At 46.4% G+C, this 26,209-nt stretch overlaps 8 protein-coding genes across 8 annotated transcripts; 2 read left to right on the top strand and 6 right to left on the bottom strand.

The window, feature by feature from the left end:
• Positions 1-3,038: 3,038 nt before the first annotated feature.
• LAJ45_01180 (uncharacterized protein) lies at positions 3,039-4,397 on the bottom strand (the record flags this gene model as incomplete). The annotated part of the gene is made up of 4 exons (XM_046110778.1): positions 3,039-3,881; positions 3,943-4,107; positions 4,162-4,285; positions 4,342-4,397. 4 exons carry the CDS (start codon positions 4,395-4,397, stop codon positions 3,039-3,041), a joined length of 1,188 nt encoding a protein of 395 aa, XP_045975956.1.
• Positions 4,398-7,280: 2,883 nt separating this feature from the next.
• Positions 7,281-8,151, bottom strand: LAJ45_01181 (uncharacterized protein; the record flags this gene model as incomplete). The annotated part of the gene is made up of 4 exons (XM_046110779.1): positions 7,281-7,410; positions 7,479-7,578; positions 7,716-7,883; positions 7,953-8,151. The coding sequence occupies 4 exons, from the start codon at positions 8,149-8,151 to the stop codon at positions 7,281-7,283; spliced, it is 597 nt and encodes a 198-aa protein (XP_045975957.1).
• Positions 8,152-9,379: 1,228 nt separating this feature from the next.
• Positions 9,380-10,210, bottom strand: LAJ45_01182 (uncharacterized protein; the record flags this gene model as incomplete). Its single annotated transcript, XM_046110780.1, has 1 exon — positions 9,380-10,210. One exon carries the CDS (start codon positions 10,208-10,210, stop codon positions 9,380-9,382), a length of 831 nt encoding a protein of 276 aa, XP_045975958.1.
• Positions 10,211-13,292: 3,082 nt separating this feature from the next.
• Positions 13,293-14,194, top strand: LAJ45_01183 (uncharacterized protein; the record flags this gene model as incomplete). Its single annotated transcript, XM_046110781.1, has 3 exons — positions 13,293-13,468; positions 13,518-13,902; positions 13,973-14,194. 3 exons carry the CDS (start codon positions 13,293-13,295, stop codon positions 14,192-14,194), a joined length of 783 nt encoding a protein of 260 aa, XP_045975959.1.
• A 5,972-nt stretch (positions 14,195-20,166) lies between these two features.
• On the bottom strand, positions 20,167-20,601 carry LAJ45_01185 (uncharacterized protein; the record flags this gene model as incomplete). The annotated part of the gene is made up of 2 exons (XM_046110782.1): positions 20,167-20,229; positions 20,311-20,601. 2 exons carry the CDS (start codon positions 20,599-20,601, stop codon positions 20,167-20,169), a joined length of 354 nt encoding a protein of 117 aa, XP_045975960.1.
• Positions 20,602-21,465: 864 nt separating this feature from the next.
• LAJ45_01186 (uncharacterized protein) lies at positions 21,466-22,004 on the top strand (the record flags this gene model as incomplete). The annotated part of the gene is made up of 2 exons (XM_046110783.1): positions 21,466-21,791; positions 21,863-22,004. The coding sequence occupies 2 exons, from the start codon at positions 21,466-21,468 to the stop codon at positions 22,002-22,004; spliced, it is 468 nt and encodes a 155-aa protein (XP_045975961.1).
• A 1,128-nt stretch (positions 22,005-23,132) lies between these two features.
• LAJ45_01187 (uncharacterized protein) lies at positions 23,133-23,633 on the bottom strand (the record flags this gene model as incomplete). Its single annotated transcript, XM_046110784.1, has 1 exon — positions 23,133-23,633. The coding sequence occupies one exon, from the start codon at positions 23,631-23,633 to the stop codon at positions 23,133-23,135; it is 501 nt and encodes a 166-aa protein (XP_045975962.1).
• A 1,610-nt stretch (positions 23,634-25,243) lies between these two features.
• LAJ45_01188 (uncharacterized protein) lies at positions 25,244-25,483 on the bottom strand (the record flags this gene model as incomplete). The annotated part of the gene is made up of 1 exon (XM_046110785.1): positions 25,244-25,483. The coding sequence occupies one exon, from the start codon at positions 25,481-25,483 to the stop codon at positions 25,244-25,246; it is 240 nt and encodes a 79-aa protein (XP_045975963.1).
• Positions 25,484-26,209: the final 726 nt, after the last annotated feature.

The raw sequence follows: 26,209 nt of genomic DNA on the forward strand, positions 1-26,209 counted from the left end.
CCGGCACCTTTAAGAGCTAGGCTTTCTTTTCTTCTTTTCTCCCAGACTTCCTGCTCGACCGACACCTATCCATGGCAGGCTTCACTTCTATTCCCATCTTTCTTAGAACTCTTCCTCGACCGGGGTCTATAAAAGACAGGCTTTCATAGAACTACCCTCTTTCCTTAAACTGTCGTTTTACATGTATATGTGGAATTGCTCGGTGTTTCTGGAAGGTCCAGGTCTTTGCTGGATCTCTGGGTGTTCGACAAAACCCTAGGTGCCCGCAGGGGGCCCTGATGTTCGTGCAGGGCCTAGGTGTTCGTGGAAGCGAGTGTTCGAGGAAGTTCCGGGCTTCTGTGAAAGGTTAGGGTGTTCGTAAGGGGTTCGGGGGTTGGTAGTGGGTTCGGGTTTGGGGGGTTCGGGTGTTCGTGGAAGGTTCGGGTGTTCATGAAAGCCATAGGTGTCCGTCAAGACCCTAGGCTTAGATGAGAGGGCTATATTTTGTGGTTGGCCTAGGTTTTCGCTTCCTAATGAGCGAGAACTGGCCAACGATGAACACATAGCCCCTCACGAACACTCGTGGTCATACCTCACACGAACACCTGGTCTTCCCACTGGCGCCTAGCCACCGACACCTAGCCACCGACACCTAGCTTCTCACGAACACCTAACATATAGATCTCACAAATTTATATATGACCCCCCTACGAACACTGACACCTACCATGAAGATCTGGCCTTCCATAAACACCCGGACCTGAGAGGAACAACCCCCTACATACTTGTATCTACTATATAATTGGGTTCGTTGATAACCATGTAGTCATTCGAAGAGCTTCTGTGAGTTACCAGTGTTCGTGAAAGAGCGTTTATATAACGTTATTCGGGATTTTTGGTCTTTTATTTTTTATCATAGCCTTCTATAATTCTAACCGGGATCTTGAAGATTGTATTATAAACATTTAATAAATTATACCTTTTTCTGGATACTGGTTTTTTTGCTCAACGCAGGGTGGGTGTAGTCAGGACGAGAGAAACGTGATTTCTGTGATGTTGTGGATCTTCTTGTCTCTTTAGTGTACAAGAATAGTAAATTCGATATAAATGTGCAGCTGTGTGGCGAGTTCTTGTATCTATGGAGTCATTTTTAGGTGAATAAGTCGCCCTAGCTGTATACTAGCACTATTGGCATGATATAATACGATATTATCAATCATACGACGACTATTTCGTCTTGTACACCAAACATCTAGTCTAATCTTACATCATCTTTCGTGTTTAGTTTAATCCTGGATGTGAAGCACCATGTATCGACACATATGTGTCCACGCGTTTATTCTTTTGCACTGTACGTTCAGACCAGCTGACCATAACCTTAATTAAGTAATTTAACTACAATAAACGCCTTAAGCTGCGGGATCCCATTAACCTCACACGTACAATCATATTGCCATCTACAGATCTTTTTCAACTCATTGAATTAAATCAGCACCAAATGTGATCATAATTGCAAAACTTATAATTAAAAAATAATTCTTGGTTCTATTTCTGAACACCCTACTAGTGATAAGCGCTACCACCTGTTCTGGGGGTGGGGTGGTGGGGCTCCGGGTAAAGGTGGTTCCCCTTCAATATAGTATCATCGCTAACCTCACTTAAAAAACTGGGCAAATCACTTTCAACATGTACAATCCCGTCTTCTCCTTCCTCAATTTGATTTTTCCCCCCTTCCCCTGCCTCCTCTGCCTCCTCGTCTCCTTCCTCTTCCTATTTCTCAGTTTCTATTTCCTGTTCATCAATATCCGTTTGCTCTTTAACAACTTCCTCCTCTCCCGCATAAGTATTCTCGCTCCCAGAAATATAGATTTCCTCGTTTCTTCCCAACCCGTTTCTCTCCCCCTGAGCAGAACCTAACCCACCTTGCTTTTTTCTTACCTCAACTCTAGTCTCGCTAATGTCAGTAGATGAATAATCATTCAAACCGGATAACCTTTTTCTAGAAGATTGATAGCCTCGTTGAAGTCTCCTTAACTAAATGCCGCTACATTGCCTGATGGCAAATCTAAATCCCTCAAGTACACTTGTCTTTTGATCATAGCAACCGGTAAGTAAACTGATACCACACATATCATGAAACCCTACTGCTTCGCCCACTTACCCCTCACGTTTTTTTAGATATCCAGAAAGCGGTCGAAAGATAGGGGCATGATGAGTCCTCAGCCTGGCCCTCTAAGGACTCTATGAAATAGCATAAGATAGGTTTGGACGTTAAACGGTATGTACTACCCTCTCTGGGATCCAACTGCTTGCCGAGTAACGCTGTGGGTGAGACCGTCCTTGCAGAAAGGATCCGAATTCCACAGCACTCCGATGTTCCTGGTGATAATATTATATAGTGGAAACTTTCCTGAGGTCAATTTTTGAAAGCTCGCAAAGACCTAGGGAACATTTACGGGTTCGAATTCTGGTTTTGGCATCCAAGAAGGGCTGTTCCTCGATTTTCTTGCACTTGAACAGCGTTCCGGAGATGGACCCGGAGATTTTGGATGGATACAGCAAGGGGGACTCCAGGGAAGCATCAAGCTCTCCCTAATGCAAAATTACATCTATTACATACACCAAAATATACGCCTTTTTAATTATAGCTTTCACTGCGTGGGCCTCAAGTATTTTTTCTGGACCGATCTCCTACTGTAGTAAGGGATTAACAAGTTTTTTAGGCTTTCCTACTGTCTTTTACGAGTCAAGCTCCGATGAGTGTGTAGCCTGATAGTCCTCTGCGTTATTATTAGTGGATAGTTCAAGTACCATTTTTCTAAGAATCACCCCCGCAGTCGTCAATCATGGATTATCACTCGACACAAGTCCAGCGGAGATATGGGCGAATAATTCTCTTAAGCACAAGTCAACTTACGAAAACCTCTTGAGACCTAATCCCTTACACTAATACTCATACAAAAAAATCAATAATTTACCAATATATTCTACTTCACACCACCACCTCTACACCGACAGCCATTTCCAGGCTCCACCACACTATCCACCACCCCGACCCTTCATTTCGCACTCCCAGCCTCCCTTCTACTCCTCTCCCGTCTCCTCTCCCTCATCAACCTCACCGCAAAACTCGTCACCGTCGCATCCGCCTGCGCAGCAGTACACGCATCCTTCTGCGCCGTACAATCGGCCACGCTATTCCCATCACCGCTGTTAGCACCATTGGCACACGCGTTGAACTGGCGGTCACAGGAGCGTGCTGCAGCGGCGGCGAAGTTCACAAATGTGGACCCAGCAACATCGAATGGGCGGTCGGCATTGCCGGAGAAGGTTATGGGATCAGCGGCGGCACCGATGGCAGAGGTAAAGGTCTGGAGATTGGTGGAGGTATCAGCGCCTGTAGCGGCGTTGGCATCGTTGGCCGCGTTATTCCCGTTGTTGGCGTTATTTCCATTGTTGTTGTTGGCGTTGTTTCCGTTATTCCCATTGGCGTTGTTGGCGTTGTTTCCATTATTGTTGTTGGCGTTATTTCCGTTATTGTTGTTGGCATTGTTTCCATTACCGTTGTTTGCACCAGCGTCGGCAGCGTTATCATTTCCATTCCCCGTATTATCACCCGTGTTATCGGCGGCGTTGTCATTACCGTTCCCACCATTATTATTCGCATTGTCACCAGCAGCAGCATCACCCGCGCCCGTCGCAGCACCCGCGTCAGCAGCACCCCCACCTCCCACCGCAGTCGCCGCGCCGTCTGCCGCCTGGGCAGTGAAATCAGTGATGCTCCCCTGTGCCTGCACGATATCCGCGATACTCAGGCCCGTGGCATCAACTGGCGCATTAAGGCTTGCTGCACTCGCAGCATTCTGGGCTGCCGCACCATCGAGATCGGGATCTACCAATGGCTATGTCCCACCGTTAGTCAATCTCAAACGGCAAGTGGTTTTGGGGAGAGAGAAGCCAAACCAGAATACCCCTCAGCGCCTCAGTTGCCGGGAGGCTCGCATCGCTACAGAAACTCGGGATGGTGACTGCGAATGGGTTGAAGTTCTTCTCCGCCTGTACTAGCGCCTTTGCAGCGTCGAGGGCACCAGCACCGTCGAGTGCTGCGACTTGGTCCGCCAATGACAGCTGAGGGATTATGGTTAGACTTTGCGGACGAGACAGTAGGGGATGGTGCCGTACCTTGGCACAAGCGTTGGCACCAGCGAGTAAGGTGCCGATGGACTGGCCGGCAAGGGTAGCTGCAGCACCGTTGTTGCCGCCAATGGCGGATATGATGTTCTGAACGGCGTTTTCCTGGCCGAAGCTGATGTTGCGTGTTAGTGGGATTTGTTGTTAAGAGAGGAGTAACTGAAGACTTACCGGGCGTGGGCAAGAGCCAAAAAGCTCACGAAGAGAAAGACTGACTTGGTGAACATCTCGCAAGTGGGAATAGTGTGGATAATATAATGGTAAAAGTAAAAATGAAATAAAAGAAGGTATTTTATCAAAGGAAACCGGCCGGCGGTAGAAGAGAAGAAAGAATGAATCAAAGAAAGGAGAACTAAAATAGATGAGCTAACTCGATTCCTGATGCGAATAATGAGAGGAAGATAGAGAAGTTTAAAGGGACGAGAGCGCGAGGTCAATATATATCGCTCCTCGCCCAGACTCCCGCATAGACGCCCAGCCGCCCAGGTGTATCGGAGAGTTTTTAACTCTAACCTGGGCAACCTTCTTTCTTGGGTCGGTCAACATAGTTCTACAACATTATGCACATCAAAAGAACCTTCTGTAGCTAGAGAGATCATACCGCAAATCCGCTGCCCCGTTATACAAGGATCCTCCAGAACGACAGGGTCAATGACAGGGATACCGAAATTCTCCTAACAGCTCACCCCTGGCCTGGCACATTGAGGCTAATATCCATGTCAAGCGAGAGGCAACTCTAAAACTAGCGACAAAACTAGACATGTCTCGCGCAGGGGGTTTAAAACCTTTGGTGTCTTTTGTGGTGTATCGAGGGCGGTTGTTCGCAGATATAGTACAGTGAAAAGAGAAGTTAATTCCTTACCGTGCACTAGGAAGCTCCTGATATTACCTAATTCAGAGCGCGTAACTGGAGGAGTATCATCGCTCCAACACTACGAGTTGTTCCTCTTGTATGGAGTTTACAGACTTGGCGGAGGGCGCGGTTTCTCTTGCGCGGTGTGCTTCAGGTCGTTACTCTTCAAACGAACGTTTGGCTGGGAAAGGATCCGCTTCCCCGAAATCACTTCTACTGCTCTATTTCAAGATCGTAACCAACAGGAATTAAAGTGCGATCCGGATGGCATTATCAACAAGGAAAGCGTTGCAGGATATCTACGCCGGATAGTTCATTCCCGATTCCTAACACCCAACTATCCATATTCACCTTGTTTAGCAAAGCGTACACCTAGACTTCTAGATACCAAGAATTCAAAGTAATAACAAGACTTGTTCCTCTATATCGTTTGTTACTCATGGTCGGGGACACATTCTCATGTTTACTTGAGAACACTCGAATGCCAAAATCGAGTGATAATTTATGATTACCGGAAGAATAATACGCACTTTACCGGTTACAGGGCTCTAGAAGGCACATCTCGCGCCAAAAGATGAGGTATCTTTTAACTCACCGCCTATATATATATAGGGAGCACCCTTGACGTTACAGGAAGTACATCAAAACCGGGTCAGCACTTGGCGGGGGTCAGGAGTCTATGATGTTTGACATGCCGGGAATCGATTGCGATATTTTTTATTCTTCTATTCTACAGTAGTGTGGTCCACGAGCAAGACTGGCTCGAGCTTCCAGTTTGAGCCGTTGTCTCAAGCCTGTACGAGCCCGACCCTCACGAGCCGGGCCGGCTCGAGCCCAAATCCGGGCTCAGCTTGAGCCGGCTCGTGAAATAATAGAGAGTTCTAGTAGCAATTGGATGGTACTAGGACAGAGCGAGAGGTTACACAGTGCTCATATTCACTTATATATTCGGGAGCTTTCCAGTACTTTAGAGGATCTATCTGTATAAGAACGCAACTCACCTCAGTTCAACCTTTATCGACAATGGATCCACTCAACGATCACGGATTGTCACTCGAAAAGCGCTCAGATTTTCGATTAAAGTAGGCCTTGTGGTATGAAAGAACTAAATATATGTGCTTCTAGAGTATCAGCCAATTCATCGTCAATTTTTATCCATTGGCTCGAGCCGGGCTCAAGCCCTCGAGCTTTTTATGAACAAGCCGAGCCCAAGCACTAATATCACGAGCAGGCTCGAGCCATATGAGAATTTGGGCTCGAGCCGGCTCGTGGACCACACTATTCTACAGTTTTTTCCAACTCACCTCTTTGTCTAGGTTTCATATTGTATTTCCGTATTCTGCCAGTTGTATTCATGATCATTTAGGCGCGCTGGCAGGAGATCAGGTCTTTGGCGACAATGAAAACATCTCCGATTCCAGGGCAGGCATGTAAGAGCACTAATACAGGTTCAAAGAGCTTTACAGGATAGAGCAGGTGTAACTATATAAACGTTCAGGAGTTTGGAGTGAGTGATTACATGCACCACTATCGCAGCATGGGATCGGGGATAGGAATGATGTATTTTCAAGTCTAAGCAAATGTCATCCCATAATGCCAATTTGTCGTATCGAATTCTAGTCTACAGATTAGTGCATGTCCAAAAATTATCCGAGACAATCCTTGATTAAATGTACTCCCTCTTTTTTAGTTGGGCTCGGATTCATCACCGTTGCTGATGGTTGAAATAGCTTGCGATGCGATAAGATAAGATTGAGATAAGATAAGCCGCATTTTGGCTGATACTGCAAATTTTAGCACTCGCCATCAATCTTTGGTAGTATAGTGGTTAGTATACTCGCTTGTCATCTAACGAAACGCGAGTGACCGGGGTTCAATTCCCCGCCAGAGAGTCTTTTTTTGTTTAATTTTTTCCATACTAATATTGGAATGAAGTTGTATGCTGATGCACTTTATTTATATTTTTGATTCTCATACTCTCTTTTTTCTTGCGCACATTGGTAGAATTCAGCGAATGAAATCCTGGCGCATCCGAAGAAGAATGCTAAAGATATATGATTTCGGTGCCCCAGGTTCCTATTGTCCTCAGTACTTCACATAACCTTTTACCGACAGACCACCTCTCACTAAGACTACCGTGATATCCCCCGCTCTACCACAACCTAGCCTCTTCCACATCACTAAGGGACCATTCATCACTTAATTACATTCCCTCCTTCCCTGCTTGCACCCCCGACAACTAATCTCAAAATTAAAACTAAACGACCTTCGTAAGCTTGCCCGTCATCGCATCATATATCCACCCCGTGGTATTTCCACGGACCACCTCTGGGATTAGTTCGTGTGTCTTGAGAAATTCGACCTCGTCCCTGACGGCTTGTTCTATGCTAATATTGGCGGTGGTATCAGCCTTTGTAAGTATGCTGGCTAAGGGGAGGGGTATGTGGGATGGTACTCTTCAATGGACCCGAAATCCTGATCGTCGGCGTTGACGCCCAGGTTCTTCTTGATGAGGCTCTGGATGGTGGGATTGTCGAATTTGGTCATTGCGCAGTCTGTTATTACCGTGAGGTTAGTCTTGCTATATCTATATCTACACGGCCCCTACTAAGTTTCCCTCCCCAAAAGAGTCGACCACCAGCTACAACGCAAGAAAAAGATTTCTAAGTCACCCGCGAAGAATTAAACATACCGGTATGCTTAATGATCAAAATCGCCTTCGTCCCGAACAACTGCTGCGACACAACCAGACTCCTCAGCGCTTCACGGGCACTGCCGCCGCCGTTGCGGATAAGGTGGGCGTCGCCGAGCTTGAAGCCCAGTGCTGAGGCGGGCATGATGTTGGTGTCCATGCATGTTACTATATGGCGAGGATTATTAGCTTTCGGATTTCTTTCCGAGATTATCATATTAGCCGGGATGGACAAACCAACGGCAACCTCTTTCACCGGCGGAAGCTGGAGATTCACGTCCTCCGGGGTGAACTTTGCGGCATACGCCTCATTTGCGGCCACAATGCTGGACTCGAGGATGAGCGTCATTTTCGGAGTTGTATTGTAGAAGTGGGCTTTTGGGATTGAGAATAACTTTGGAGTTGTTCGAGGTAGGATTTTGGCGGCGATGGACATTTTTAGACATCGGAAAGAGTTGTGGGTGCTTATACCCCCAAACCCAGCCGTGGACGTCATCCCGCGGAAGTTTGGGAAAGTAGCGGAAGCGGCGGACGTGGGCTTACTCTATGTGGGGCATCTGCGGAGTAGATAGCGGCATTTGATATGGTGTAGGTTGGCGGGATTAGGCTTGGGCTTGGGCTGATTGTTAAGGTGCTTTGTCTCTTTGTCGGGGGGTGGGGATTCTCAAGTTTAGTTCTGCAATTGAGCTTTCATAACCCACATCCAGGAGATCCAAATGCCACCAAACATCAATTCCAACCCCAAGAAACTAAGGAACTTGGAATACAAAACGCATCGTCAGACCTGGCAAATCGTCCATCATTCAACCGGCGAAGCTTCCTGAGGCCATATCCGAGCCCAAACCCGAACCGCAATGCAGCCGGCGAAGCTTCTTGAGGACGTATCCGAGCCTAAACCCGATCCTCAAATCAGCGATGTCAGAAAACTCAATTTCTTTGTTTTCATGCATAGAATAGGTGCTGCTCTGCTTCTGGACAAAGGATATCTAAATCCCGCGATATATACACCGAAGGTTGACGTTATCAATGATCATGTCTTTGTTGTCACACCTGGAGGTGCAGCTGGAGAGAATTAGCCAAGCATTGTAGGAACTTGGCGGGCTATTAACCGAGTTGTCGCCCGGTAGGCTATTTTAGCCATGTTTTTGATCCGGTGAGAAATTCTTGAGCTGTTATTAGAGAGTTTTTACCAAGTGTCAAAACCGACAATTCACACTTCGCCACATTAAAAAGTGGTTGCCGAAACCGTCAATTTTCCAAGGTGGGGATGTAGGATACGCCTGGAATTTTTACTATACTGAGTGCAGTATATATCCCGCCTGCATATTTCACAGTAAGCGTGAAGAATTATTTATCTACCCAGTTTCCCCCATCATACCTTCCTGGTGTGGTTAATTAGGTTACTGAGGGGAACAGTCAATTGTCTTCCGAAACCGTCATTTTTAAAGTGTCAATTTTCGGATTTGACACTTAATAAATACTCTCTATTAAATTCCTTTTTCGAACTCTTGGGGTTCCATCCTGTTGCCACTTCAGTTTATCAAAATAACGGCCTCCACAGAGCCTCAATGGAACTTCCCGTTGTTACACCATCAATGGACACTCATTACCGCCCCTTCTATCATTACCGGCGTAGCTATCTACCAATCTAATAGCTTCCCTTTCTAAACCTCATCCCCCACTTCATCATCATAATTCACCACCCACAAGCACCTATTCGTGCGATATCCAAGCTTATGGTACATCTCCAGTGCGCTCCAATTCTCACAAAACACCGTCAACCAGCATTCCGTCCCTCCTTCTTTCGCATGCAACTCATGCACATGCCTCATCAACGCCCTGGCCAGTCCCTTCCTACGATAATCCGGAAACGTCTCCAGGCTACTCACATACAGCCTTTTCCCTCCTTGCGCGACTAGGAGACTCACAAACGCCGCCTTCCTCAGCGTCTCCACCTCCACAACCGTCCACACCCGCTCCCCGCCACAGCTCACAATACTCTTCTCCTCCGGCTTGAACGTCACAAACCACTCCGGATCCTCCTCAATCCGAAACCCGTCCTTCTCCAGCGCTAGGCCCGCCACCGTCCACGGCGCCGGAAGGTAAGCGAGCCCAGGTACGGCCTTCGGTAGCTGCAGCTTCATCTCGTGGAGCAGGTCGACGCTCACGTTGACGGACTTCCGGTCGATGGCGGAGCTGTGCGCCCACAGGAGGATGGACTTGTCGAACGACGATATCGTCAGATGACACTCTCCTGGGATGTTACCGAGGAACTCGCGCATCGCATTGAAGTAGACGCTACGGATGGAGTCCGAGTTATTGATGAGGAGCCATGATCGGCGCGGGGTTCGGATCTCGTCGGGCGAGTCGTTGAATAGCGTGAAGAAGGTGCTGTCGGTGGTGCTGTGTGTGATTGTCTCTTCCGGGAGCAGCGTGCGGTGGTGGTGGATGGGCGCCGAGTGGCAGTAGTGGTGCGATATTAGGTCGGCGGCCATTGTGGTTAGGACGATGATGAATTGGGACGACTGGGTTTGGATCGTGGGGTTTTTAAAAACTGTCTAGCTGGCCTGTGTTGTTCCGGGCGGATAAATTGCTGGGATGCTGCAGCTCACGTGATGGTGAGATGTGGGTTTTATTGGAGGGGTTCTCTGCATGCATATGGGGTGGAAAAGGCATGATCTTCCTGTGGGCTGCGAAATCATTGACACTTTTAGGTTACATTTAAAGTAAGAAGCGTTGTTGTCTTGTACTTCGGTGCCCTCGAAAAGTGCGGGCCAAAAAAACCTTTACCGAGCTGATAGGTATTAGTTACAGGGTAGAAATGTCATCTTATAGTCTTCTTCCTAGGCCTGTTATATATAATTTCCCTACAATCATGTAAGTATATACCTACGCTCCTCCCCCGAACCAGAATTTACTTCCTGCTCCCTATCACACCGCATCACCCGCGCTACACCGGTACCCTCCCCGACTGGTTTACTCTTGTGGGAGGTCTCATCGAGTAACCTAAAGCAATAACTCACAGCATGCACCAAAGTAACTATTCTTTCCTCGTCCAACAAGACAGGTGATTAGTTTTTTCCCAGATAGCTTCACCGTTCATGCGGTGGTATGTCAATATAGCTAGCAATTGAATCATACCCCCCAATAAAACACAACCGGGGAGCTCCCGGGGAACACCCTAGGATTAAGAGTGCTGATCCTGTGACTCCCGAACAACATCACAAAACCGCACCGATACCTTTTCCTCGTTTATAGTACTTAGCAGTTGTTCTACAAAGAGAGAGCGTAGGTAGTGGACCCTTTAGTAACCTCGATCTAAAGCATCTATCATATCTCGAAATGCAGCGCAACATCAGTAGAGCAGATGTCAACGAATTCCTCGATTCCCCAAGCTTTACCGCCATCCAAACTCCCGCTATCAGATAGAAGCGCCAAGACCTACTAGGGGCCTGAGACCCACGCAAAAAAGGATTTCATGAGTGATCCTAGAAAAAGAATATTCACACCACCCCTAGGCGGAGTAGGGATATTCGAGACTCTCTGGCGGGGAATTGAACCCCGGTCACTCGCGTTTCATTAGATGACAAGCGAGTATACTAACCACTATACTACCAAAGATTGCTTCCCTGCTCTCTTTGTAGGCTTAAGTTTCTCGCTGGGTCTGATATGGTTAAGTCTTGGTTGGGGGTGCAGGGGTTCGTGCTGGGATTCTTGGCTTGTGGAGGAACATCCTTTATCACTCGGACTGACAACGGCAGGGGGGCTGGCTTGGCTCAGACTCGAGGGATTCGCACTACACAAAGTACTGTGAAATTTTCGCCAGAATCCGTAGAAGGCCCTACAGTCTCCAGTAAAATTATTGTGGAAGTGAGTTTTTCGGTGTCCCGATATTAAAAAGCAACCCTATTTGTCCTTGAAATATTTTTACTTCTAGCACAGAGATCGAAAAAATCAACGCTTTTAGCCTTCGCGATTTCACAATAGCTCTACCGGAAACTATAATAATGCCTGTGAATCATCTATGATTTCTCATATACCACACCGGAAACATTCAGTATAGTAGGGGGTAGCTTAATACAAGTCATAGTAAAGAGAGTAACTACATGTAGTTCAACGGGGTTACCCCGACCAAGACGACCCGTTTCATTTAGGTAAGTAAAATAGGCGGTCGGATAGGATGTTATCAACCTCGTCGCTCTGCGTCAGCGATTGTGACCATTTTTTATTTGATTCGCCGAGTAGGTTAAAGACTTTCTGTACCGATTGGCCGGAAGCTTCCCCTTGTTTGTATTTTATAACGCAAAAAGTCCTGCGAAGCTGAAAACCCAGGTCGTCTAGCTAGTACAGTAGCTGGTGATACATGACTAGCAGTACTTCATTCACTCCCGGCCAGCAGATCTATTCAATGAAGATAATTAATTAGTAGTTCTTGTTTCCCTTGTGGTCAAGCAAAGTTAAGATCTTATCGCAGTAAGGATACCCTTACAGACTCGGCTCAGGGAAATGACCCAAATCCAGCGGAAGAGAACTCATGTCGGGCCATTGAATATTTTGGAAGCGTGGTCGATCAATTGTCCAAAATATGTAACGATAGGACTGAACCTTTTCTGTAGGAGTAAAACTGGAGAGCGATTTGAAAATATATATAGTGCAACATTACTATGCCCGGGTTGCGAGATGTATTTATACTAGTGGGATATGTCCCAATCTAAATATAAAGTTTTCCCCATACGTAACACTTCCATCATCATCACAATCGCAGTTACACCCACAACACTCGCGAGGACTTTTACCCCGCTAAAGCCTCGAAGTCTTTTGAAATCTCTTCACTCTTCATCTCCTCCTCAACATTTTCGACATATTAACAGACAGAAATTCAAGCTTTAAAGATGACACATCTCCGGAAGGGGACCGCCTATACAGATATCGAGGATATCGAGAATACCGCCGTTGTCCGTATACCTATATATCGCTTGCCTGACTAGCAGTATTAGCTGACCTCTTTGCAGCTACTGGAAGACAGGGTTTTGGTATCATGGTTTGATTTGCGTAAGTTGACATTGCGAACTTTGTCCGAGTCGATACGTGGCTGATATCGAAACAAACGATATTATTAATAGCAAAATGGCAACAGTAAGTGCTTCCAACTTCAGACTGTTCGAATGAGCTCAATCCCAAAACACCGCATATGACACGGAAATACTCCACGTCCTCTGGGGAGATTCAACGGACGATTCCCAATTTTTCTGGTAATTGGGGCCACTACTTCCTGGCTTTCTTTCATCATACAGGATGAAATGGGGAATATTCCGCGAGGATTAACCGCAGGACAAAACGTCTGTTGCCGAATCGAAAGTTGCCTAGGTTCTAACGAAAATCTTTAGAAATAATGAGTTTATAGAATCCGGTTATCGGTATAGTCCCATCCCCGAGTTTCCTCCATAGCATATAGCTGCTGAACCTATATCTGTTTCTAGACAACCCTCTTATTGTTTCCGGAAATGCTTGAGCTCCCTTTTCTACCTTCATAATGAAACTGGTACTATCCCCTACCCCTCCTCCCCCCCCCTCACAATGTATCATCAGCTCACAAAGCCACGCCCAGTCAATATCTACACACACCTTCTCGGCTCCCTCCTTTTCTTCGCCCTCCCCTGGTACCTCTACACCCCCCGCGCCACCCTCGGCGATATCATAGTCTTCAGTATCTACTTCCTCGGTGTCGGATTCTGCTTCTTCTTCTCCGCCATGTATGTATCCTCCTCCTCCCCTGCCTCCCGTTATGCTAATAATCACCAGGTACCATACAATCTCCAATCACAGTCCCCGATACCTCACCATCGGTCTGCAGCTCGATATAATCGGTATCACACTGCTCATGTGGGGTGCGTCCATCCCGACCATCTACTACGCCTTTCCCACCCTCGAAAACACCCGTATCTTCTACTGGGCCCTCTCTACCGTCATGAGCGCTATCTGTATCGGCTTCACTACAAAAACCGCAAACCGGGCTCCTGCTATGAGGTCCTTTAGAGCTACGATGTTTACGCTCCTGGGACTGAGCGCGGTAATGCCAGTGATGCATAGCTGTTGGTTGCCCTCTGTAGGAGGCAGGTGCGAAGTTGTGCCTTTGGGTGGTGTTGCGGGGTTGAATCTGATTGGGGCATTGGCGTATGCGACTAGAGTAAGCAATTTCTTCTAATACACTCCGGGGTGAGTGGTGATGGGAAACTAATATTATAGGTGAAATACAGTTCCCCGAGAGATGGTTTAAGACGAGGTTTGATATTTGGGGCGCGAGCCATCAGGTTCTGCATGTGGCGGTGGTGCTGGCGGGATTGGCGCATCTGAAGGGCCTCATTGAGGCGTTTGAGCATGCTCGGGGTATTAGTGTTCCAGATATGGCTGCAGCTACGCTTGCTTCCGCTCTCGACTTAGATATGGCTGCATCTGTACTCGCTTCCCCTCTCGAGTAAGTTTTGCGCAATCGAGCTTCTCGAAAGATGAAGACTGCATATTCAGTATAAAGACCGAATCTCTCAAGGCTCAATACATACATGTAGTACCGCAATCTTGTATATAACTATGATACATATCTGGGGAAAAATGTCTATTCCGAGTTGTCCGTTTTCTTCTCCTTGTCAACGGGTGAAACGATTCAATTCGTTCATATAATATCACTCGCCCTCCGAAGCGCAACGCAGAGATTTTTTTTTTAATTCATTAATTGCATACAACGCAGAGATTCCTTTACCACATCTTCTCCTTACTAGGCACGTGAGTTTAGTGGGGAACTCCAAACATCCGAAGAGGACTTCGATGATATTATCGAGTTTCTATAGCGTTCAAATACGTGGTAAAGTACTGTCCGTGGTTGATCACCGATACTTTCCCGAACGGATGTGAGGTTATCTGAGGATCATGGCGCCGTCGGGGCCTAACCGAGCAGACGAAGGGATAGAGATAGGGCCTTCAACGGAAATGTGAGCAACCAATTAACACAAAATATCAAGTACCACTCTGGCAGTACACTTACCGGCATACCCACACCAATAATAATAACTTGGATGATGAGAAGCTTCATTGTATCCTTGATGCTTCTCAGTTGACCTTTTATATCGGCAATATCCTAGAAGGCACCGTCAATCATTAGAAGACTGGGTTTCCTTATAAGGGTTGCCCATGACCATGATGTTCATTTCGTACCTTTGACACTTGGATAAAATTATCCTCCAGGCGGGACACACGGGATTCGAGCGAGATATTCTTCTTCTTTCGTTCTGATTCTTCTATTTCTTTAATATCGGGCACCTCATATGGTACGTACCGTCTAGTAATGTAAACCATGCGATGATGAATAAAGCCGCGGGGGTAAATCCTCGTCTGGATTCGGGTTGAATGGATGCTTCCTTGTTTAACGAATAGACGAAGCATCTTTTGTTGAGAAAATGTAATGGTTGTAGCAAGAATCTTGTCGATCACAGCAAAGGAACATGGACTGAGGAAGGTCGTGGTGTTGAGAAGTAAACTGTGTTCTAACACCTAACGCCCACGGCAAGCGAGCGAGGGCTTACGTCACAACTAGTTTAGCTTTCCTTCTCAGTCTCTGTCTCACTTATCATCCTTTGGTTATGGTTAGTTGGTTAGCAATGGAGTTTTATATAATTATCCTTTCGTGTTAACGTTATAGAGCCGTTCACATTTTTATAGAGGCCGGTGAACAAATAGAGTCCTTAGTCGATGCATCCTTGCAAGTCATAGCTTCACCCCCCCCCCCCCCGCCCAACCTGCCCGACTTTCTGTTCAACACCCAAAACTCTCTAATCAAAGACCCGAGCGAGAGGGTAAAAATCCAGCTATCTCGAAGCGCCCCCAACTTAAGGGTCCGTCCTAGATAAGGGGAAGGAAAAAAATATAAAAGCGAGGCCACTACCAGTACAAGGTACGAACAGCGTAAAAAGCCTGAGTAGCAAACGCCCTCAGTGATGCAAATCTTCTATTAGAGGGAAAAAAAGGCCATACGCTTGGTCTCTATGTAGAACTACCTAATAATAAAGCTGAGCAAATATCTTTTCCTCGGAGTCAGATATATGCATGCAATACTTGAGGATCGGAATCCATGATTTACACTTCTGGGTTCTCAATAGTCTTGGATGGGTTTGCACTTCAAACCCTGTGCCTTCAACTTTAAACAACCGTCATGGCATCTGACAAATTGCCTCAGAGGTTCTTTATCTCCATCAAGACCTTTCATCGTACAGCTCGAGGTTTGTTGGGTGTTGAGGAGGATCTCTGATTGATTACGATCGACCTTTCATCAAGTTTCTCAATCTTTTTGCCAACGTTGTTGACCGAATGGTTCCTGCCGATATGGTTGTCCACCATGTTGGATGCAACCCCGATGAGGACTGCACTTGAAGTGATGACCGTAGCTTGCCAGCAGGAGTGGCGGCGAATTTAACAAAACCTGAATACACCTTTAGCTAGCATTTTCCCCGAGGGAGAGCACATCTCACGCTGGAAACGCATCCTGCTCTCACTAAGCCAGTCCCATTATCCTTTCTCTCGATACGGAATGCAAGTAACCGCAAGCACCCACCCTTAAATAGACGGACTGAGGTTTGTGCTCTTCTCGTACACGGTTTGGTATTCGGGGATAGATTCCTACTGGACCGAGGATTGCTCGTTGTGGCGCATAGTTCAGACAAAGTCTTTATTAAAAGCAAATTAGTACTATAGTAAAAGACACGTCAACAAAGTCAGTGTTTTTTTTTTTTTAAATCAGTGTTTCGTTGGTACAAGAATGTCACATGCAGCTAACGCTATGGCGTGAACAAAACCTAACCCTTATACCAACCCGCCGGTAGGAAAACAATACAGAGTCTGGTAGAATTATTGCGAAAGTCAGAACTAAAAGAGTGGGCTTCTTGGTCCGTGCTCACTGCAGAAATTCCTTTAAAGGCCAATAGGACTATCGGGTCACGGAAAACCCACTTTCGCAATAATTCTACCAGACTCTGTATCCCTTCGTGCGTTTTCACGACTGGGGGCTGGTAGGCAACTTTTACTCGGTAGTACACCTAACCCTCACTCCGTGAACCTCTTTTGCTGTGAAGTCACCTTCTGTGACCCCTCCGATACCTATTCTGGTGTCTCCACATGAATCTGTAGGTAGCTAGATTTTCTGAATATCACCACGCCGTCGTGGGCCTAATATGTCTTCCTTTTTGCTCTGACGAACGAAGGGATAGCGGGCGACAGCTGGAAGGTTTCAACTTACAACGCTTAACGTCTAGACTTATGGTCTGTTCGGTTGACACAAAAATCCATAGATTGGTTGCAATCTATGTTCAATCCATGGATTACAACCAATTCAACGTCAACCGAACGGAGCCTTAGAGAGGTGATCGCAGTACTCAAAGTTGCGATAGCAAAACCTCTAATCCTACTATAGGAATATTATGACCCATCTTGGTTCCCACTATTCCTAAAACCATCTAGCAGCCCAATTTTTGGGTGTTGAAACGAAGGTATTATGGGTTTCCACAAGTAAGCGTACATTCACGTTGCAACCAAAATTTGTATGGGAATGCAACTTCAAAAGCGTATTTCTCCACAACCACAAGGAGATGGAGCAAAGGAATCTTAGATATGGATTCTCCGGTAGTGATAGTATCTACAGCTAAAATGTCAGTTCGAGAGGGCGAATTTGAAATTTTGATGTTGTTAGGTGGTTTGTATGGTTACCACCTCAATGTTCGCTTACTTGTGGAAACCCGCAATACCTTTCCAGCTGTCGCCCGCCATACCATCAAGTCAACATACCAAGTCACTCCCACGGTCGCGTTCACCTTTTAGTAACACAACTCTCTCCTGCGGTGCGATCCTTCTGAACCTCCTTGTTCATGTAAAAGTCGAACCCTCCTTTTAACACAAGGCCACCGAGAAAAAAAGTAAACCAAACGGTCTATCTTGCTGCCAGATCTATCGAACTTCCTGTCAACTCTTTTTCCGAGATCCTTCAAGTCTGATTTAATCTCGTGAACCTCGCGTCTCACCTCACCTAGCTGGATTTTCATGACCGCGACGTCCTAAGAAAGCCATTATTAGTATGATTTTTTGTCTCGAAATACTAATTTCAACAAGTAGCTTTGTATGAGCACCTGCAAACAAGTACCAGAGGACTTGAAGACTTACTTCTGTAGTTGTAAAACCCCGACGCATCAGTGGGCTAGCGAAATGCCGTAGCGAATCGCCGGTAAACAGAATGTGGGACCAAGGAAGAGCCTTGACTCAGTGATTCCAACGGTTGAAACCGGTTGTATTCGGAGGTCATACCATACTGAACTGAACTGAACTGAACTGGGTGTTGGTTCTCTAAACCGGTTTAAGAACTAGAACCGTTTTTTTGTTTGGTTTGCAGACTCATAAACTAGATCATTTTTCAGAGTCCATTTCTTGGTTTATTAGGTGCAATTGAGCCCGCCCAAAACCAGTCCTCTATGTGACGGGTACCTGCATTATAGAACCGTTTAGTAAACCGGTCTGAACCGGTTTTTGATTAGAGACTTTGCGTTCGGAAAGCCAGCTCCATTTTCGCCCGCCTTGGCGTTGCAACGCCGAGCCTTCATAGAGCCAGCTGTAGATTTGGAGCCCGCCCTTGAACCTATTGCCCATATTAGATCCTCAATCAATGATTCCTTATCACTCTACCAATATCTGTCCGATTGACACTATTTTTGATTCCCTGGGTAGCCAAGAGTAAGCCCTATCAATGGCCGATCTCGAAAGCTATCACTTGGACTTCCTTGAAGGCATCGCTGAGCTTGAAGTCCTGACACAGGCAGCAAGAGTTGATAACATCCGGTGGCGTGGACAAGGACGTGAAGGAGGACAAATAAAACTAGATATTTTAGAAGGTGACGCCTGGAGAATGTATTTTAGGTAAGAGGTAATAGAGTGAAATTTCTTTCTATAGCTCTAATGTATAGTCAGATTCACCCGCGACGAGATTTACAGGCTTGCACGATGTATGCAAATTCTCGAACGTGTTGAAGGCGACAACCATATCTTTGAGGACGGAATAACTGCTCTTTGTATGCTGCTGGCTAGGCTTTCTTGGCCAAACCGCTTAGCTGATTTGTACCTCAAATTTGGCTGAAAACCAGAGCGTGTTTCACGAATCGTCAACACCCTACTCTTCTGGATACACGAGAGATGGAAGCATCTTTTAGTGTTTGACGTTGAAAGGCTTACACCGGAACGCCTTGTTACATTCACTATTGCGATACAGAATAGGGGAGCACCGTTGGAAACCTGCTTTGGATTCATTGATTGTACATTACGCGAGATTGCACGCCCAATATATGGTCAAGAAGCTGTCTACAATGGGTGGAAAAGAAAGCATTGTCTCAAGTACCAGGCTGTAGTCACTCCTGATGGAATCATAATTCATCTATATGGGCCAGTAGAGGGAACAAAGCACGATGCTTTAGTGTGGAATGAGAGTGGTTTATCTGATATATTAGAACGGCATGCTTATGCACCTGACGGGACAATCCTACAAATCTATGGAGACCCCGCCTATCCAATTACCGAGTATCTACTCTCTCCATTTGCTGGTGCAGCTATAGGTGGCGATGAGCAACACTGGAATAGAACAATGTCAAAAGTCAGAATAATAGTCGAGTGGTATTTCAAGGAAGTCTTGCAAATGTTTTCATACCTGGACTTTACCCGCAGTCAGAAGATACTTCTCTCTCCAATCGGTATCCAGTATCCGGTAGCAGTCCTATTGCATAACGCACATATTTGCTTGCATCGGCCTCAAATATCACAGTACTTTGCTAGACCGGAAGATGAGGATATACCGGGGCTGTTTGCACCTCCATCGCTCGAAGAATATTTTCATTATATAGAGTAAACCTTTATATACTTGACTGGTCAGATTCCTTCGCATTAAGAAGCGAGTGTTGAACAAAAATATTCATCGTATTGATCAGAACGTCAAGTTTAGTATTGAGTTCTTTTTGTCCATCTGCATTCCTTTTTTCAATCTCCGCTCGTTGTTTTTCCCTTTCCTCCCTTTCTTTTTCTCTCTCTTCTCTCTCGCGGTCCCGTCTTTCCCTCTCTAAAATTGCATTCCGGAATGCTTCTGACTTTTCTTTTAGGCCGGCTAAAACTCCTTCCACTTCATTGGCAAACTGATTTTTGGGAGCGCGAACCCTTTTTCTACAAGGTTCACCATTTGCAGTCTCAACAGTCTCAATCCCGCTCAAGACCTCAACAGGATCTCCTGCCTCCATCAAATCCCTCTTGCGAACCTGGGAACTCATGGAGGCAATCCTAAGCTGTGTAGCTTTTTCCTTTCTAGCCGTAAGTTTATCTTTTGCTTTTTGCCGAATCTCAGTATTCGTAGAGACAGAGTCAAATAACATGCATATATCAGTCATGTTGCGGACATGAAGATCCACTTCCTCAACTGAGCAGGTCTTCTGTTTTGATCGTGTGTCTGCTTTGTATCGATGAATTAGAACTGTAACTTGAAGCTGGAACGCACGCGACCAATAATGAGAACATGAATTGAACTTACCCGATGCAACCCCACCAACAAGTCCATTCTGTTTTTACATGAACCAGAACGGTTCATGTTCATTTTTCTACTCAAATTAAGTGCCACCTCGCGCCAACAGTCTTCTTTTTTCCCACCCGGCCTATTCAAAATAGGGTCATCCGCCAGCACCTGCTTAGCCAGAGCTCTATCCTCCCATGCAAGCCATGCCTTTCCTCTCTTCCTCTCCGGCTCTAGAGCAGCAGGTTCAGAGTCTGCAACATCAGAACCCGAGCCTGAACAGGTGTTGAGAACTAAACCCAAGTAACTCATGGTCTCAGCGGCGTTTCGTTTCGTTTCACGCCGATCGCATTTCATTTTCCTACAGTAAATATATCAACACTTAGTAGTAGAGATAGAAATAATGGCTTACAGTCAAAAGAAATCTCGTTCCGCTGTTTTGTTTCGTTTCGTTCCCGCTGACACCTATTGAACAGTAAGTACCTTGCAACATCACTAAACAAAAGATAAAGATTGATTACCTGTACTTCTCTATAGTAATTTGATAGATTGTAGAGGGATGGATTGCTGAGTGACAGGGCGATAGTTCGTGAAGATGAACAGGTGATAGTTCATGAAGGTGAACAGGTGAGAGTTCGTGAAATAGCTCGAGTGACATCACACACACATCAACGGCCGCGACAGCCGGCTCCAAACCCTAATTTCTTGGCGGCAGGGGGCGCTGGCTGCAGCCAGCGCAAAGTCTCTATTGTTATGAACGACAAGAACTGAACCGAAATATTAACTAAACCGGTTTACCAAAACCGGTTTGTTTGGTAGAACGGGTGAACCGTTGGAAACCCTGCCTTGACTACCTGGCGGCTGACTGGTCTCAACATGGTTATGATGAAGATCCTTCGTTGATGGATTCTGCTAGTTCTAGCGAAGTGCGAGAGTGTTGCGCTATCGCTGAGTGACCTTCGTCCTTCGTGTGAACTGTAAAGGAGATGGCACTTCCTGGTCGGAAGGGCGGGGGACATTATATTATGTAACGTAGGAACTATGTCACAGGTGTCCGTAACACCACGGATATAATAGGAGCAAAGGGGACGTCCAGCCTCTCTTTCACTCTCGAGTAACCGACTACATTCTCCCCTTCCAGGTCACAATAGTATTCAATATCAATAATTACTCATCATGTCTAAATGTATGCCCTTTGCTGGTACCGCGGTCATCACTCAAGGCGACAAACTAAACGCAAAGAACAATCTTACTGTGCGGGACGGGCGCGTAGTATTATCTCTCACCATTCACGGAATCTGGAAAATAAAACCGTTCTACCTCGCCCCAGAGGAGTTTTCCTTGATTTTCTGCGGGGATGACAAAGGGAAGGAGAGATTGGCAATGACCCTCGAAGACACCCCCGATGACTCCGGCGTTTTTAACATTGTCGTAAAGCCTCTGGGGATCCCTACACCTCCCAAGCAGCTGTGGTTTTTCGCAGATGCAATTGTGGAGCCTAGGTAGGAGAGCATGCAATTTTACGTTCTGGGTGATATCGATGATTGATATATGCTAACCATGTGTACGGCAGGGAGCCACCTGCTATCCACGGAAGAATTCAATGCGTTGATACAAGGAGCCCCCTTTCGGTAGGTGTTGGGGCAAGGCGGAGGGACTACCGCCCCGAGATATGCCTGTTTCGGGCTTGCCGAACGACATCGATCAGGATGTGAAATGGATCATTGATTATCAGTCTTTGCAATGAGGGGATATGTCGGATTTGTGAATTTTGCACTAGCCCATCTCCATTTTTGCTCGATTGTATGGGACGAGAAGAGCATGCACGGGGGATGGGGAAACAGTTGTGTTTTATGATTTGGTAACCTACAATAAAGAAACGTAACCATCAAACTGTCTGCTTTGATTATTCCTACTACTGATATCTGCCGCAATAGCAGAGGGAGTGCAAATATATCACATGATGTAGCTGTGTCGAATTATCTCTACAATTGATCTGTCTGGACGAAGAAGTTCATATTCAGCGACATACTCGTTTACCACGAAAAGAACCAGAAAATACAAGTGGCGGAGGCAAGGATGCTTTGTATGAGACATCGCCGTCACTCCATACAAATTATCCTCACCCTGAGCAACTGCATTTTCTGGTGCTTTTCGTAGTAAAAAAGTATGACAATATTGCAGAAGCAGGGGTTATCAAGGCTAGCTGGCTGGGCTAATGAGATTCTTCGCATATTTCCACAATGATGTTATTACTTGCTGTAGATAGGCATTTCCACCACTTGCCTACTGGGACAGATGGTCGAAACCAAGTCTTCCGGAATATCGTTGAAAAGGTAGATCCTACAGTTGATGTGCAGAAGTGCTCGAGTGAGGGAGCGTCTAGATTAAGTAGTCTACGACAATTGATAAACACTGCAACATTGCGCCCAGGAGTGATTAAAACCAAAAAGCGCATGCCGGCCAGCCATTATCTTCGCCTTCTAACGTCATTGAAATTATGATGTTATCAATTAATAAATCCTTTATGGCAACGTGATCAAGATAACGTAAGAGTTGTAGTTTTGAGCATGCGTGACAGATTGCCACAAGTCCTCATTGGGCCTCCCGACCGGGGGTGTCCTAAATTACGAACGTCTCAACATGTACATCAATCGACTTGTTAAGGTTCAAGTACAAATCCTGTGATAATAAGCTTAATGTATTTGATGACACTCGTGCGCTATCACTCGTGTAATCATCAATGAGCGTTTGCTAATTAACTCAAGTACAATAGAGGGTCCTTATATATATATACTACCCAACAAAAAATAAAGATATCAAGACCTCCATAGTGCTTATCCTTAGTTGACCACATCTTTCCGTACACTGCACCCATTGCTCAACGCGACGTCCATACAGTCCACCAGAGCGGAATAGTCCCTCATCCATCTCTCTTTATCTTCGCCCATTGTATCGAATAATACGTCCATATTCTCTGTCAGCTCAAAAGATCTACCATCGTATCTGACCATTCGCCACCTTTCTCCTGTTGTAACAAATCCGTAGACCTCGCCGCCGCCATCACCACCGCCGCCACCATCACCATTGCCGCTACCATAACTATTGTTGTCCTTCATATCTTTCATTGCCAGCAAACACTGCTTTATCGCTTTTCCAAGAGAAGCTTTCTTTGCCTCTATGACGAGGACAAACCTATCTTTCGTCACCGAAATGAGATCCATCACAACAAATTCCTCTGTGCCACCTGTCTCAGAGTCCACAGAAACGATCTCTTTCTCCCTCTGTAGGCGTATGCAGCGTCCCGTCTTGCGCCTGAAATCCAAAAGAATAGGATGGAGCATGATGTAGACCAAGTCGTTGATGTTGGCTTCTTTAAAGTCCGGATTCACCTCCGTAGGATAGCCTTCAATCTCGAGATGTCCAACTATGCCGGCATAAACCTTCTCCTTGGTTTTCAAGATGGAATCCCCCTCTCCATTAATAGACTTGCTTTAGGCCAATATTCTCTTAACTGGAATGGCATTATGGTTGAGTGATTCTAGTCTAATGCCTAGTTTCTTCTCTGCTTCTCGAATGGTGATCTTGGAATAAGAAGTAGTCCAGCTAGTCTTTCCCTTCCTCTGCCCAGTGTTATCTTCACCCGTCGTATTCGAATGTTGTGTGCGAGCCTGTGCGTGGTGCTTGTACCTCGATTTATTAGCTTGTAAAATAAAAATGCCTGCGTACGTGTGTCCGAACCTCGTTCGAATGATACAAACGGTGGCAAAATACGGGTACAGATCTCGGTACAGATCTCGGTACAGATCTCGGTACAGATACAAGGGAAAGTGCGCGCAACATGTGGCTCATTGTATCAGGGATCTGAAAGATGGAGAACTTGGCACAGTATCGAGATGAAACAGTGAGTGTTTAGATGGAGGAAGCTGGCTGGAACAGCCCTGCTGCCATGCCAAGATTCACCGTAAGAACCAGAAAATGCAAATGCATATTTTGTATGGCAGCTCAACATCACTCATACAAATAATCCCTGTAATCGTCAGTTGCATGTTCTGGTTCTTTTTCCCTGACGCGAGTATATTTTGGTTATCTGATTGGCAGATTGTGGATCGGCACCAATAAGGTTTCCGGGAAATGGGCCCGCCTCTGGATAAGTCTAGTACGGCGCGGCAAGCCGCATCAAACTTATCCCACACGCGTAGTACAAGGCTTGGGTATGGCAATTTTCATCATTCTATGACCGAACTCATTGAAATTGATGTTCTTAAAGATTTTATTCACACCCTTTTTTTTTTGTGGTTTGTATGACGTCCCCTGGGGGTGGTAAGCGGCCAGTTCGGTTTAGAATTCGTGGTACTTCTGGGCTGTGATGGAGGTAGCGCCAGGGCGTAGCTCCAAGCACGGACGCCAATTAGTGCAGGATTTTAATTACGCGTGTTGTGTGCAGGATCTGGCACTAGTACCGTAAAATGTTCTGCTTGCGTTCCGGGAGTCTCGTCTCGACACTTTCCGCCCTACGGGGACCGACCCCCCCCCCCCCACCAACCCGACCAACTAAACAGTGATATCCCATCCCAATCCCAGTGAGCCCACTTCAGTACTCATGATGTTTTGCAATTTCCTAGTTCTGGGAGCCAGAGCTTAATTGAGCTCACGACAAACGACTGCGCGAGTGATAATACATGATTACATCCAGCAAGTACACATGAGAACTACTTTCTAGCACACTCCCACTTCTATAGTGGTGGGGGTTAATGGAAATAACCAAAGCGCACTGTAGATGTCATGTTCATTGCAGAATACCGAATCAAAAAGCGCAAGTATTCCCCCATCCTCCCGTGTCCTCATTTCTCCATAACACCCCCGACTTCTCAACTTCAAAACTAACAAAGGAGATGGGCCAGTGCGAAGCTCTTATGCTCAGGCAATAGATGCACCTCTAACCACCAGATCTCTACGGCTGATAATCCAAGATCCACTTCAAATCCTGCTTAATATCATTTGGCAACCCGGAAACCGGCATATCCCTCGGTGGCAAGTGTACATCGATCGCCCCTTCAAGCGTCCACAGCTGCTCCGGCGGCAGCGGCGACATCAATAGCTTCGCATACGCATTACAGACGCCTGAGGGATCAGGCGTGTCCGAGAGCGTCATCGCCAGCTCCTCGTCGCCCTCGCTGTCCGCAAGCACCATGGCGAACTAGTCGCCGTCGGGGCCGGTAGGGCGGATGTTCCAGGTGCCGTGGGCGGTGAGGGAGAGGACACGACGTGGCCATTGCGGACGGTGAGGTTGTTCTCTACGGCGAGTTTGTCGCCCTGTGTGATGATGGTGGTGCCGGTGATGGGGGGGACGTGCGACTTGGCACTGGTACTCATGATGGAGAGCTCGGTAGGAGGTATGTTAGGTTAGTTTGGGAGTAGGATGGGTGGGATGTAGTTCTGGTTGTTGCGAGGAGAAGTGTCGCTATGCGCTAAACAGCTGTGACATATCTCCGTGGGCGTGGTGTTGATCCGGGAGTGACATAGCTTCTATGTAGCATACGTCAAGTTGAGCATTTGCATCGAAGTAAACGTCAGAAACAAAGATCGGCGGAGAGGGGGATCAACGTCTACTAGCCGGAGGTGGTAGCTATGATGTTTTCAACGCTGTTCACAGAGGCCACTGAGATACTCTAATTGAATCTATCAAAAGGACAACCGTGAGGGGCACGACTATCAATCACACCAAGTTCATCATATCTAGCTGGTTGGTGGAGGATGCTATTTTCTTTGTTGCAACGGCGGTGGCTTAAAAGGTCTAATAATTCTCTCGTGTGACTGGCGTCATAGCTGATCAACTTAAGAACTCCAAATCTCTAATAACCTCCACCATCAATAGCTATATGTTAACCATCCTAATGCAGATCTATCCATGCACATG

The sequence above is a fragment of the Morchella importuna genome (genome assembly GCF_003444635.1).
Source record: "Morchella importuna strain M04M26 chromosome Unknown Morimp01GS002, whole genome shotgun sequence".
NCBI lineage: Eukaryota > Fungi > Ascomycota > Pezizomycetes > Pezizales > Morchellaceae > Morchella > Morchella importuna.